General features: G+C 31.4%; 1 protein-coding gene across 1 annotated transcript; it reads right to left on the minus strand.

The window, feature by feature from the left end:
• On the minus strand, nucleotides 9,391-10,879 carry LOC109716998 (protein SPEAR3-like). The gene is made up of 5 exons (XM_020242636.1): nucleotides 10,558-10,879; nucleotides 10,345-10,446; nucleotides 9,849-9,916; nucleotides 9,670-9,757; nucleotides 9,391-9,576 (listed from the first exon to the last, which is right to left on the minus strand). The coding sequence occupies exons 1-5, from the start codon at nucleotides 10,771-10,773 to the stop codon at nucleotides 9,481-9,483; spliced, it is 570 nt and encodes a 189-aa protein (XP_020098225.1). The 5' UTR covers nucleotides 10,774-10,879; the 3' UTR covers nucleotides 9,391-9,480.

Raw genomic sequence — 14,292 nt, forward strand, 5'->3', positions numbered from 1 at the left:
TCTTTCTTTTCTTCTCGGACTCTTTCTCACACCTGCATGTCTCTTGACGACGACGCTCTTCTCGCCTTTCCGCCCTTTCTCATCTTCCTTCTCCTCATTCTTGGTGTGCGCCTCGACGAACAACTCTCTCCCAACAGCCACGGTGCCGGCGACGACACCGCTAAGGACCCCCGCTCCGAGCCTGTAGCGCCGCAGTGACCTCCACGGTGTCGACGTCGGCGCCGGCGAAGATGCATCGTCGTCGGAGGCGGCAGAGAATGAGGAAGAGGGAGAGATGAGAAGGGCGGGAAAGGACGAGAAAGACGAGAGAGGCATCGTCGTCAGAGACGGTGGAGAAGAGTCGGAGAAGAAAAGAAAAGAAAAAAGCAAAAAAAAACAAAAAAAAAGTCGTGGCGCGGCCTTAGCGGGGTTGGAGGCGAGGAAGGTGGGGGGTGCGTGGACGAGGGCAAGGGCGAGGGCGAGGGTGAGGGCTAAAGAATGAGGGTGAGAGGCGAGACGGACCGTTTTCGCCTCCGCTCTGCCGGCGAGAAAAAAAAAGAACGAGAGAAACGAAGAGGAGAGAGAAAGAGAAAAGAGAAAAAGTAAAAAAGGTATTTTGGTCAGTTTGTTGAAAAAGTGAACCGAATCTGCAAAAACGAAAAAGGTGGCCCGGTTTTGCAAAAGCCCAAAATAAGTGGATTTTTTATGCAAATTGGCCTTCTTTTTTTCTAGAGACGATACAGTGAATTGTATTTCTATAATATTGTATTCTTTTTTCGTATAGTAAAGTTCGCTCAACTTTCTCTTATGATTTTTTCCTGAAAAATGTTTTCAACGTAAATTCTTGTGTTCTATATTTTATTTTATTTTTTTTTGTAGTTTGTCTATTTTGCGATTACCCTTTTTTAGTTATGTTTGTGCGTTCGTTGTGACACTTTAACCATAAGATGTAACGATCATCTTCCCTTTTTAGGGCCTATTTGGTATTAAGGCTTATCGACTGCTGGATAAGATTTTTTTTCGATGAGATAATAAAATATATATTATAAACAATTCATTACGTTATACTTACAACTCCTAAAAAATATTTTTTAGAAAACAACTCGTGCATAGCTAGCTATAGCTACGCGGACAAATCCGAACCTGCTGTCACAAGACCTAAGATTATTATATTTTTAGCATTTGAAGTAAAGTACCGAAGTAGGACTTTTATATTTCAAGCCCATTATTATATATCAGATATAACCGTAAATTTTAAGTAACCCTCTATAGTTTAGAATTATTTTTTTACATTAATTATTATTTTATAATTTCAAAAGTTTTACAACCATATGTGATTAAAGACCTGTCGTTAGATAGAATATTAAAATTCTACAATTTATAAACCACAAGATAATAAAAAATTTCTTTTACAAATCATGTGATGGTAAAGTATAATGTACTACTAACCTATAATTTGTATTTAACTACTCTCTAATTTTTAAATTATAATACTTTACTACCTTGTTTAATTTGATAGTTGGTCCTAATGAAACGAAAATAACAACATAGAAGGATAAAATGAAACTTCCGAACAATAGAGTAGGAAAATAAAAATACACTAAATCACATTGGGTGGTTAAAGTTCTATTTTTAGCATTGTTTTTTTATAATTTCAAATGTTTTATGACCATGTGATTCTGTTTTTCTTTTACCGTACATGAAAACCTGCCGTTAAATCGAATATTAACTATGCAAATCATAAGATAACTAAATGCTATGTATTTTACAAAGCATGCGGTGGTAAAATATAGTACATTATTAACCTATAATTTGTGCTTAACTATTCTCTGATTAGTAAAGTATAATACTTTACTCCTTATTTAATTTAATGGTTGGTCCTAATGAAACATAAATAAAAACATATATAGAGGGGTAGTAAAATGAAACTTCCAAACATTAGAGTAGGAAAATAAAAAAACGCTAATCACATCGGGTTGGTTAATTAAAGTACTACTTTTAGCATTGCTTTTTTATTATTTCAAAAGTTTTACGACCATGTGATTCTATCTTTCTTTTATCGGACATAAAGACCTGCCGTTAAATCAAATATTAAAATTCTATACAAACCACAAGATAATAATAAAATGTTATCTATTTTACAAATCATGCCGTGGTAAAATATAATGTATTACTAATCTATAATTCGTATTTAACTATTCTCTGATTATTAAAGTATAATACTTTAGTACCTTGTTTAATTTAATAGTTGATCCTAATATAGAAGGGTAAAATGAAACTTCCAAACAATAGAGTAGGAAAATAAAAAAACGTGAAATCACATTAGGGTGGTTAAAGTACTATCTTTAGAGTATGTTTGGATGCACAGTAAAAAATCTCCACAGAATTTATAAACTATGGTTTTGGTCCAAATGAAATAGGAAATTCTATAACTCTAAAAAAATTCCACGAATTTAATTTTTAAACTGTTTGGATGCGCATTATACAATTTCACAGGATTTCTCTAAATTTTAAAATTAAAAGTTAAATTTTAAAATTTAAAATTTCAATGAAATTTAAAATTTAAAATTAGATATGTGAAATGTGAAGTTTTAAATTTTAAATTTTAAATTTCAAATTTAAAAACTAAAAATATAAAAATATAAAAATCTAAATTTAATTTTTAAATTTTTAAAATTTAAATTTTAAAATAAAAAGTTTAAAATTTAAAATTTAAAAATAAATTTTACACATTAAAGTTCAATTTTAAAATATTGAAACTATGAAGATTGAGATTGAATTTAAATTTAAAATTTAAAATCTAAATCGTGAAATTTGAAATTTCAAATTTGAAAGTTAAAAATTGAAAATTAAGAATCAAAATATTTAAATTTTAATTTTAATTTATATATGTAAATTTAATAATTTTAATTTTTAATTTTGAAATATGAAATTAAAATGACAAATTTTAAATTTAAATTTAAATTAAAAAATCAATTTCTAAATTACAATTAGAGTTAAAAATTGAAATTATAAATTAGAAATTTACACATTTGAAATTCTATTATTGCTAACTAAAATGTTTAAAATTTGAAAATATATCGAAATTACATTTGAATTATTATGAAATTTAGAAAATTTAATAATTAAAATTTGAGCATTCTAAAGATTTAAAATTTAAAATTTAATTTATTGATAGTTTAAATTTAAATTGCAAAATCAAATTTAATTATTGAAATTAAAATTTTGAATGATAAATTCATTATAATAATTTTAATAAATTTATAAATCTATGTTGTAATTTAAAATTTATGCTTAGAATTTAAAAGTTAGAAGTTAGAACTTGATGATCTTTGCGCAAGAATGGGTAGAATTCTTATTGCTTTCGGTTAGAGTGGAATTATAATTTTACTCTAATTTTGGAGTATTAGTTTAACTTACTCTCCACAAATCACGTCTTTTTTTTTCTATTTTTATTTCTCTCAACGCTTTCATAAGGATAATATTTCCTCTACCAGGTACGATAGTTTGGCTCGTTTTAAGGTATCCAAACGGCCTGGTCTTAAGCGTTTTTTTATAATGTTGTCAAAAGTTTTACGACTATATAATTGACTCTGTCTTTCTTTAACTACTTAAGCGACCTGCGCTTTAAATCAAATATAATTCTATACAAACAGCGAGTATTTAAAGTGCTCATCTCATTTTACAAAACCATGCTAGCTCATTTAGCGTAAATTATAAAAGAACATAGCGGCGTTTCATAAAATGAAATTCTAAACATTTTAGTAGGAGAAACAGAAATTTACACTAATCAGAATGGGGGTGGTTAAAGTACTACTTACCCTTGATAAAAAGACAGCTTAGCTATACTATATCAGCACCCAGGAGCAGGTTTGACAATAAAACAACCTGCAGTTTAAACTTCAATACAGATCAAATGCTTAAAACTAAGGAAAAACTTCAAAAAACCCCCTGTGGTTTCGTACTTTCTCATTGTAGTACCCTGGGGTTTAAAGTGTATCAATTTAGTGCCATGTGGTTTCATTTTTATATTTTCGACAGCTTTTTCGTTAATATTTCGTTAAATTATATACAAAAAACTTCAGATACCCAATCTAGGTTTATCGAATATTCACTTTAGTACCATTTAATTTTAACTTTGTCACTGATTTAAGAAAAAAATAGTAAAATTGATAATAAAAAGAGAAAAATGAAACCACATGGCACTAAATTGATACACTTTAAACCACAAGGTACTAAAATGAGAAAGTGCGAAACCACAGGGGGGTTTTTGAAGTTTTTCCTAAAACTAAAGACTAAATTAAAGCTATGGTGTACCAGTTCACTTCAAAAGAAATAAAAAGTACTAATTAAGAGGCAGCGTCCAATTAATGAGTCCGTTTGCCATACTATCGGTAGAGACCTCCGTGCTACCAAATTGTTTTCAATGATGCGACTTTCAAATCGACGATTGACTCCTTTAAACTTGATCAATACTATTGAAAGTATTTGAAAAATAAATTTCATAATTTTTTAACATTATTTACCAATCAAACGAGTAGTGTAAAAATAAATGATTGAAAATAAAAATTTCATAAAAAATGATGATAAAAAACTTGAATTTAAAATCAGAGGTACTAATCTTATTCTAAATAGTGAAAAAAAAATTTCTTTAAAAATTTCATCGGATTTGAATTGTTTTATACTGTTAAATTCATAAACGTATCGCATCGATCATTAAAATTATCAATTTTGACACATTTTGATCACTAGCGAAAAATGTAAAAAAATTATAAAATTTAGTTTTCAAATACTTTCAGTAGTGTAAATCAAATCTAATGGAGTTGATCATTGATTTAGAAGCTGGATCACTGAAAACAATTTTATTGTACGGAAGCCTCTGTGCTACCGATAGTATAGGAGCCTAGCTCAATTAATATTTAGCAAACGGTTCTCACATCTGTGATGCATAAAAGTGCAGCANCTAGAAATAAACGGCTGAAAATAAAAATTTCATAAAAAATGATGATAAAATATGTGAATTTAAGATCAGAGATCTTACTCTAAATAATGAAAAATAATAATAATAAAAATTTCATCGGATTTGAATTGTTTTACACCGTTAAATTCTAGAACGTATCGCATCGATCATTAAAATTATCAATTTTGACACATTTTGATCACAAGTTTAATGAGAAGAGACATGAACTTATACATCCTTTGTCGATCTTACCTACAGCGATCTCTATATATCATTTCGATTCTGCCATCTATTTGTGTTTCTATTTTTCACCTATCCCTTTATGTGCACATTATATATGTACATACCATAGTGCCTTAATTGCTAGATCTATTGGAAGTTCTGATGTACCATTTCTTAGGTTGGAGATATCAAAAATACAATAATTATGACTATAGCAATTATAATTGTGTGTGTTTTATTTGGTTGGATGCAGTAGAGAACACCAAAACGAGAAGTAATTTATTAATTTGCCTGCTGATGAGAAGTATGCGTATAAAATTTTATCATATTATACATGGGATGGATATATATTACTCCCTATGTAGACTGTTTAAAAAGCGATTAGTTAAGCTTACTTTTTATTTAGAGTTTCTATATCTGTTGTAGTTGAAAACTGTAGCCAAATTTGAGCGTAGTTTCAACTATTATAGTTGAGCCTTTGCGTACAGTTTCAACTTGAGGAGCGGAATCTAAATGCATCAAATAAAATACCTGATTTAAATCTACATGCAATTATAACTATAATGCAGTTGCAACTAATATACAACCAAATAGCCTGAGTTTCAAGATCCTCCTGCATGCAATGTGGCAATGTTTCCTCTAGTTAATCAATCGGACTACATTCATTAATTGGATCAACAAATTGGCACGCAAACACTCAATAATAAGAAAGTGGTTGAAAGTATAATAATACACTATATATACAAAACATTATATTGATAAAATATATACTCAGATAACAGGGTGGGAAAAAAAAAAAAATCTGCACTTGAGGCCTAATTAACTAGTTTGAAGTACCATCTTTGCCACAAAGAATCCTGACCTATATCTATAGCAGAATTTGAAAGGACACAAATGGGCCCATTCACTCAAAAAAAACACATCCAATAGAAAAGGATACAATCTTCTAACTTTGAAGGAAGTCTATTATGTCACACTTATACCACATCATCAATAACCAGTCAATCACATCTCATCTTTTAGAGAAAAGTACAATAAAAATATTTTCTAATAACCATGATGTAATAGCTAGGTGAACTCAAAAAAGAAAAATCTGAATGGTTTGAGATGCCATATCCACAATATAACTCGTGCATTCTAGATTTTTTTTCCTAACTGGGACACCCATTCCACTCAAGAAACACATCCTCTCAATGGTCCAAATTAAAAGACACTAATTTCTGATTAACAAACTCAATGGTTGCACCAACACATGTGCACATACACACTAATTAATAACTTTCATCAATTAACACAACTCCTCAATGCACCTTTTCAACAACAGGTTTAAACCAACAACATACGCAAACGTAATTAAGCACATATATATGTATATGTATGTTTGTGTATTCGTACTAATGTTTAGTCATCACCTTAATGCATTAAATCCCGTAATAATTAATATATAATATGTAAGACTAGCTAGCTAGTTGGCATGCATATGCATTTAGGTAGGAGTAAAAATATATGTGGGCTTCTGAAGACATCAAAAAGACCCCCAATAACAACATCAATATATATATATATATATGTCAATTAATTAGTTGCATATTCTTTAATAGATTTAATAATTCCGCATGCAAAATGCCACCAATAAATGATATACAAAGCTTGTACTATATATATATATATATATAAAGAATATATTGCATAAGAAGTGATGGGTGTGGTGGGGAGCTGTTGCACGCAGCAGCCATATTGGCTCTGCATGGCTGGTAATGCAAGTGGTTAAGTACATTTAAGTGCATATCACATGCATCCAATAATACTATTTGGAATATTTATGTGTGACCACTTTCTACTACCTTAAGCTTCGTTTATTTTTTCTTTTTCCTTTTTCTCTTTGTCTACCAATAAATTTGCATTAGTATAAGATGAAAATAAAGTTGGACTATTCACAGGACCCCCCCCAAAAAAAAAAAAACTGAATTTTGGCTAGCTAGATATAATAAATTTGCCAAGTGAATGACAAAACAGCTATCTTAATATCATCTATCTTACATAAGGATAAGAGGCCAAATTTGTCATGTTTAATTTAGTCATAAGAGTGTTGTCAATGAAACACAAATGTATATAACATATGATTGTTGATGATTGCATGGCTGTTCAAAACTTAGTGATACAATATATAATTTTCACTATATGGCATTGAAAGGAGGTGTTTAGATTTTGATAGTACTTAAGGAAGAAAAATGATGCGAAAGTTGTGATTCGGTATGATTAAATATAGGTATATACGTCGACCTTGTGAGACGACATATGTAAATTGAGATACTCTATTTAAGTTTCCATGTACCCTTGCTCTCAAAAAAGAATAAAAAAAATCCATGTACCATAGCTAGATGATGTAAAAATTGATCAGTAAAGGGTTGTATATATTCTATGGTAGTCAGTTGGAAGTTATATATGGTTATCAAGCAACCGTAAGTGCGCAAAACATGCATGCAGACTAGTAACAGCAGTATGTATATATGTCAGAAACAAAAATAATCACATTGTACGGTTAAGAAATTCGAGAAGAACACTGCAACAAATGTTAACATGAGAGGGCCATATCTCTCATTCGACATGCAAAAACTACGGCCTTTTCAATTATAGGCACATTATCAGACATCTCCTATCATGCTTCATCATGATTTAAATATTTCCCCCTTTTTATAGGAAATGACCGAACTAATTTTAATTCTTTGATCACAAGAATCCAATTATCCAAATTGTGAATTCAAAAGACGAATGAAGAACTAAGAGCAAGAAAAATATAGGATCTCTAGCAACTGAGTGTTTGTTTGAATAGAACAAATTTTCTACTGATAATGTACGTAATTTCGAGAATTTTCTTTTGTAATTGCAATCTAAAATCTTGCGTTTAGACCCATACAAGGTCCTAATAGTAATGTTTGATAGGATATTCGATCTATTCCAACAAACAAAATAATTTATCTTATTCCAAAAGAAATCACCCAGTGGCCAAATATAGTACACTATTATAAACATCTAATCAAAATCTTAATCATAAATTACTACGCACGTGCTTTTTATGTAAACAAAAGAAGTACAACAAACGAGATGTCATGCATCAAAATAGACACCATTATCAATCGCGCGCACGAGAGAGTGAAAGAGAGAGATTCCACATATATATGTATGCTGGGTACAGTGAAGTTGGTGTAGTGAGAGAAAATGTGCCCTTGGCACAATCAAACATATCCTAGAGGACCCGAACTGTTCTAGTTTTTATCGGTAACCTTTCGATAGAGCTCCTACGTAAACATTTTAGTTGAAGTGTGTTACTTGTCCCAAAAATTTAAAGTGTGTTAAGTTTTGGATCTTTATAATATTTATCCATTACTAGTCTCTTCCTAGTGCTCTATGATTGTCAAAGTGAACAGGAGACAAAAACACTTCATTAATCTACTAGCTACTAAAAGAAGGGCAAAGATCACGCTATGTTCATGCACTCACTACAACAGAATTAGGTTATAGGGACACATATTTGGGACACTTTTGTCTAAGTGTCCCATTTATGTCAAAATTTAAAAAAACATCTACTAATACATAAATATAAAGCCGAATCCAATAAAAAATAAAATGTTATTATATTCAACCCACCCAACCCAGCCCATTTGGCCCGATTCCAAATAGAAAAGAAAAAAAAAAAGAAAAATCGATTACCATCTCCTCTTCTCCCCTCACTCAATCCACTGAAATTCTAGACGAAGGGCCCTTCCCTCTCGTCCTCCTCCGCCACCGCAGCCAACGAGATAGAGTTCCGGCAGTTGTTATATGCTTAAATAAGTGTTGCTAAATTAACATCACTTTTTTAGGTTATAGCGACATTCTTTAACTGTCACTATATACCTAGCGACCCCACATATAGCAACACTTTTTAAAAGTGTCGGTAATTTAGCCAGCAACACTTTTTTTGACCTATACCGACATTTAAAAGTGTCGCTATAGACCGTTTTTGTTGTAGTGACTCTACAAATCTCTTTGCAATGAAATGAGGAACATATATGTTTTAGCTTCACTAAATCCAATTGCTTGCACATGTGAACCAAGTGAAAAGCATTTGGCAAATTTTTTTCGGGTTAGAAGATACAAAGTGTTGGTCTAGCTTTTGATGTTTTAGAATCGCCTATAAATGCATATGCTTTTGTATGTTTAGAAAATATGAACACAAATGTGCCGAATATATATTGTAACTTAAAAATTATTATACAGTTGGGGAAAACCAAACCATGAATCGATCCAAGAACATCTTGAAAAACTCGATCTTGGGGTTACAACTTCAGCTCCAAATCGAGATCTTCTTTTGTGCTATATTCGCAGTTTGGATTATCTGAATCTATTTGCTGGCTTTTCCTGTGAGTTGAATCCTACGTAACAATCAAGTGTAGTTAGCATGAAATACTATATAGAGAAATATTGATATACGGTCACTAACATGTTGCAAGTAAATAATTTCAAACCTCAGTGGTTTGTTCGAAGAGGGGAAGCGTTACGTTTTGTGGCGCATAATAATGGGAAGGAATGGTTGCGTTAGGATCCGAAATTGGTCTAGCATGTAAAAAAATAGCAAGTTAGAACAATATTTATTAATGCAAAGTAAATTTGGAGGATAGATCGATACGAAAAGATAAAATAGTACCTGATGACAGGAGTTAGCCCGAATCCACTGTATCGAAAATCTGTTCTTTCATCACCTCCGTATGCCGTCTAAAGACCATAGTAATTAAAGCTTAGTAGCTTATAGTTAAAAAAAAATTCATGTATCACACTATCATGTAAGAAATTCAAGAGATCTTTATCAACAAAATGATGACCAAATTGATTTAATGCTATGGTGGAATTATGTAACATCAGGAAAAAAAAAAAATCAATGCCAATAAATTATAGTTTCAAGTTGGTTTTTTTAAGTGCTAGTGTAACCAAAAGAAACCATACAAATTAAGATGTTGATGATCATGAATATGAAAGATTAGGCTTCAATTCCCTTTGCAATTTAAAAAAGAAAGAATTAATTGCATAATGATTATGCAGAATAAGAGGTCACACACAAATCAAAACGATGTTCATCTTCTATCATTTGAACTAAATCCATAGCTAGCATTAATTTGCATAATATCAAGATCTACAAAGCCTACCATAACGTTTGGATGAACAGCAAACAACGATGACGACGTAGTGATGACTGAAGAAGAGGGCACCGACGATGAAAGCACCATGGGAATTCTCACTTGATCCTCCTATTTAAATACAAAACAAAAATAAAATGTTAACTAAGATTGTAGATGATAAGAATCATTATTTAGTAAATATTGTATTGAATTTTAAGTTTAGGGAGAGAGAGAGAGGACCATGTTGAGATTAGTGAGGAACGGAGGCTGCAGCGGTGGAAGATACTCAGCCATTTCGCTTTGCAATCTGATCTTCTCCAGCTGAGCCACTCCAAGCCCTCTTTGTGGTTGCTTTGGCTTCTCCGAACTGCTTTTTTTTCCTCTTCTCGATGAACCTGCCGAACTGTCACTATTACCCGTCCCCATTTTTTGATCGCCAAAGTTTCTACTACTCATATCACTATTTCCGCAACAACTACTAGATAGCTAATGAATCCAATTCTCGCTAAACCTCTATATCTCTCAACACTTTCTACGATTCATTGGGCCAAGATCAAGAATACTTCAGAAAGATGAGAAAGAGCTGAACCAAGTAGCATCGACCTTCCGAAGGGCGAAATATGGATCTCTAAGATCCATTAAAAAGGGGTTTGATGAATGATTATAGGTGACATAAAAGGGGTCATTTTCCTGCGCCCTTTTTCTTTGATTAATTTCTGTGCGTGGTTAGTGTGTCCTTATTTGTTTATAGTATCATGACACACCATGTGATTTAAGCTCAATACTAAACAAAGGCTTTAGTGTTTGATTTGTCAAAGATGACTAAAGGGATCTTTTGCCATTAAATATTACAGTAGAAATTTGGCAAGTAAAAATTATAAATGTGCAAATTATACTATGGTAAAAATACTTTGTATGTATAAATTTAATAGCTGAGATCTGTAATCGAATATAGAGAAGGTAATCTACATGTTAGGTTCTACACTTTTCAAAATATTTCAGAAAAGTATAAGCCTCTAAGCTTTAAGATTTTCTTTCATAGAAGTGCTGATGAGCATTTTTCAAAATTGAAACATAGTACTCTAAAAGTTTTTCATTAACAAGTTCGAAACATTTGCCTCGTTTTTCCAAGTTTTATCGTTATACATGATGTGCTTTGATCTCTTATTGCAGTTATATCGATCTTTTGATCAATGCCGTTCTCTCTCCTACGCTTGTAATTTATTAAGCTTCATATGTTCTTCAAGTTGGAGTCGTTAAAATTCTATTAAAGAGAGAAAAACTAATTAACAAGGAATACGGTTAGATTATAATTAAAGAGGAAAATTAGAAAACTTTGTAAAAATTGCTATGCAAATGCAGGGACCTGGATATGAATTGTCCAAACAAAATTGCAGGAAAGCAAACTATATATGCATCACAAATATTTCTATAAATCTTGCATGTCTGTGTCGGACGCTCACGTGTCCGTGTTAGACTTGTATCCAACGCGAATGGGCTATGGACGTGCATCAAAGATAATAAATATTTTAGTTTTTTCTTATGTATGCATACAAATGGTTTTGGACAATATGAATAAATTATGTAAGGTGAAAATTTTTTTTCTTAAAATATATGAACTCTCAATGAGAATTCTATTAACTTTCATTTCTATGAGAAATATAATAATATTTTAGCAAAATTAATACTTCATATATACTAAATATATTACTATATTAATAATATTATATTTTATTAGCAGTGTTCATACCATGTCTGCGTCCTAATTTTTTAAAGGTTGTCAAGTTGCCTGTCTGAGTTGAGTCGTGTCGTGTCCGGTGTCTTGTGCCCACGTCCATGACGCGTAGAAGGCACATTAACATGTATATTTTGAACTAAAGTACTAAACTATATATATATATATATATATATATATATATATATATATATATATATATAGAGAGAGAGAGAGAGAGAGAGAGAGAGTCCGGCTGGGATACTACCGATAGCACCAAGGGCTTGGTGTTATCGAGTTTTCCACTGTTAAATTTAACCTTTTGATTATATTTACTCGTTAGATTATAATATTCAATCAACCACTCACTCAATCCTAGAGGGCCCGCATCATCCTAACCGCATATTTCTCAATCCAAGTGCTAAAAAACTAATAGCACCAATAGCTTAGTGTTATTGATAGTATTCCAGCCGAGTTATATATATAATATATAGAGTTAGGCTGGAATACTATCGATAGTACGGAGGCCTCCGTGCTACCAAGTTATTTTCAATAATGCGGCTTCCAAATCGACGATCGGCTCCGTTAGACTTGATCTACACTATTGAAAGCATTTGAAACTAAATTTCATAATTTTTCGACATTATTTGGTTAGTGATCAAAAGGTCTCAAAATTGACAATTTTAATGGTAGCTGTGATGCGTTTGTAAATTTAACGGTGTAAAACCATTCAAATCTGATGAAATATTTATAGAAAATTCTTTTCACTATTTAGAGTAACATCAGTACCTCTGATCTTAAATTTAAATCTTTTATTATCATTTTTTATGAGATTTTTATTTTCAGCCGTTCATTTTTAGACTACTCGTTTGATAGGTAACTATATACCATACTTTAGTGGGGGATTAATTTTGAAGTTTTTATTTCCAAATCAACTGTTACAGGAGAATCTACCAGCTACTTTGGTATATATTATAGTCGTAAAGCTCCTTTGGATTAGATTTTCCCGTATCATGATGTGATTACGTACCAGCAAGTTTCTGTGGAAGCTCCAAATAAACGAGCGCGAACAACACGTGGGGTGACCTAGCAAACGTAGTAATCGGCATCTGTTTAGATTCGGTGCCGATTTTGGTTCGTAGTTTTGGTTGCCATATCCACTTCACGTGTAAGAAGGACCACTAGATATGGGTTTGGTTGCTTCAATCTCCCTTGAATATTATTTAAACGGATACTTAGTCAATTATAAGCCACTAATTATACTTGTTAACGATTCCCTGTGTCGGAAAAAAGCTGTAATATTTGGGACAGGAATATATGAGACCCATGTGTGCAATCTATTGGATTGTGTAGTTGTGATCAACTTTGATTAACTAAAGCATTTTACAAGTTTTTTTTTTTTAATAATACATTTTTTCGGCATGGAAATTTTTTAATTGTGGGAAGAATAATAGGAAGGACTAGCTACTATTGTATGAGGTTCATAAAGCTTGGTTAGTTGTACTTCTGAATTTTGAAAAAAAAATTTGTGGCTCTCTTGCTCTGGAATCTGTAATCTCAAATTAAAAATTTTATATTCGATACGTTACCAATTAATTAATTTAATTTAGTCGATCATTCGCACTGAATCGTCATCAAGTTTGCTAGACATCGTCAGCTTGTGATTGTTACGTGACAAAATAAATGCTAAAAAGCTCTTAATTAACTTCAACAAAAGTACAAATTATCACAAATTTCCAACTTGGTTACCCAAATGAACCTCCTAATTAATTAAACTCTAGTCGTATTATATATTCAGTCAATTTTTTATACAGTTAGAATATTTAATGGGATATCAATAGGGCGATTGATTAAAGAAAAAAGGAAAATCTTGTTCATGTGATATACTTTAGGTTTCCAAACTTTAGGTGACAACCATTTCTCTTTGCAATTAATTAAATATGTACTCCTCAACTATTGGCCATTCCAAATAGGCCCTGAACTTATTATTTTTAGATAACCACTCTCTCAATTTTTATGTTTTTAATTAATTAGTTTCCCTAATTAATTAAGTTGGTGAGTTGAGTTGAAACTTTTTTTTTTCCTTTTTGATAGAAGAGTTACTTAAAACCTTGTAAAGGTTATATAGCACTAGTAGTTGTTGTTGGAATTAGAGGGCGGCAGAAATTTGCAAACTAGCACTACAACAAAATATATTTTTACCGACGCTTTAAAGCGTCGCTAATTATTATTTAAAGCGTCCTTAAATGTAAAATTTGTTG

This window comes from Ananas comosus, linkage group 11, assembly GCF_001540865.1.
Source record: "Ananas comosus cultivar F153 linkage group 11, ASM154086v1, whole genome shotgun sequence".
Taxonomy (NCBI): Eukaryota; Viridiplantae; Streptophyta; class Magnoliopsida; order Poales; family Bromeliaceae; genus Ananas; species Ananas comosus.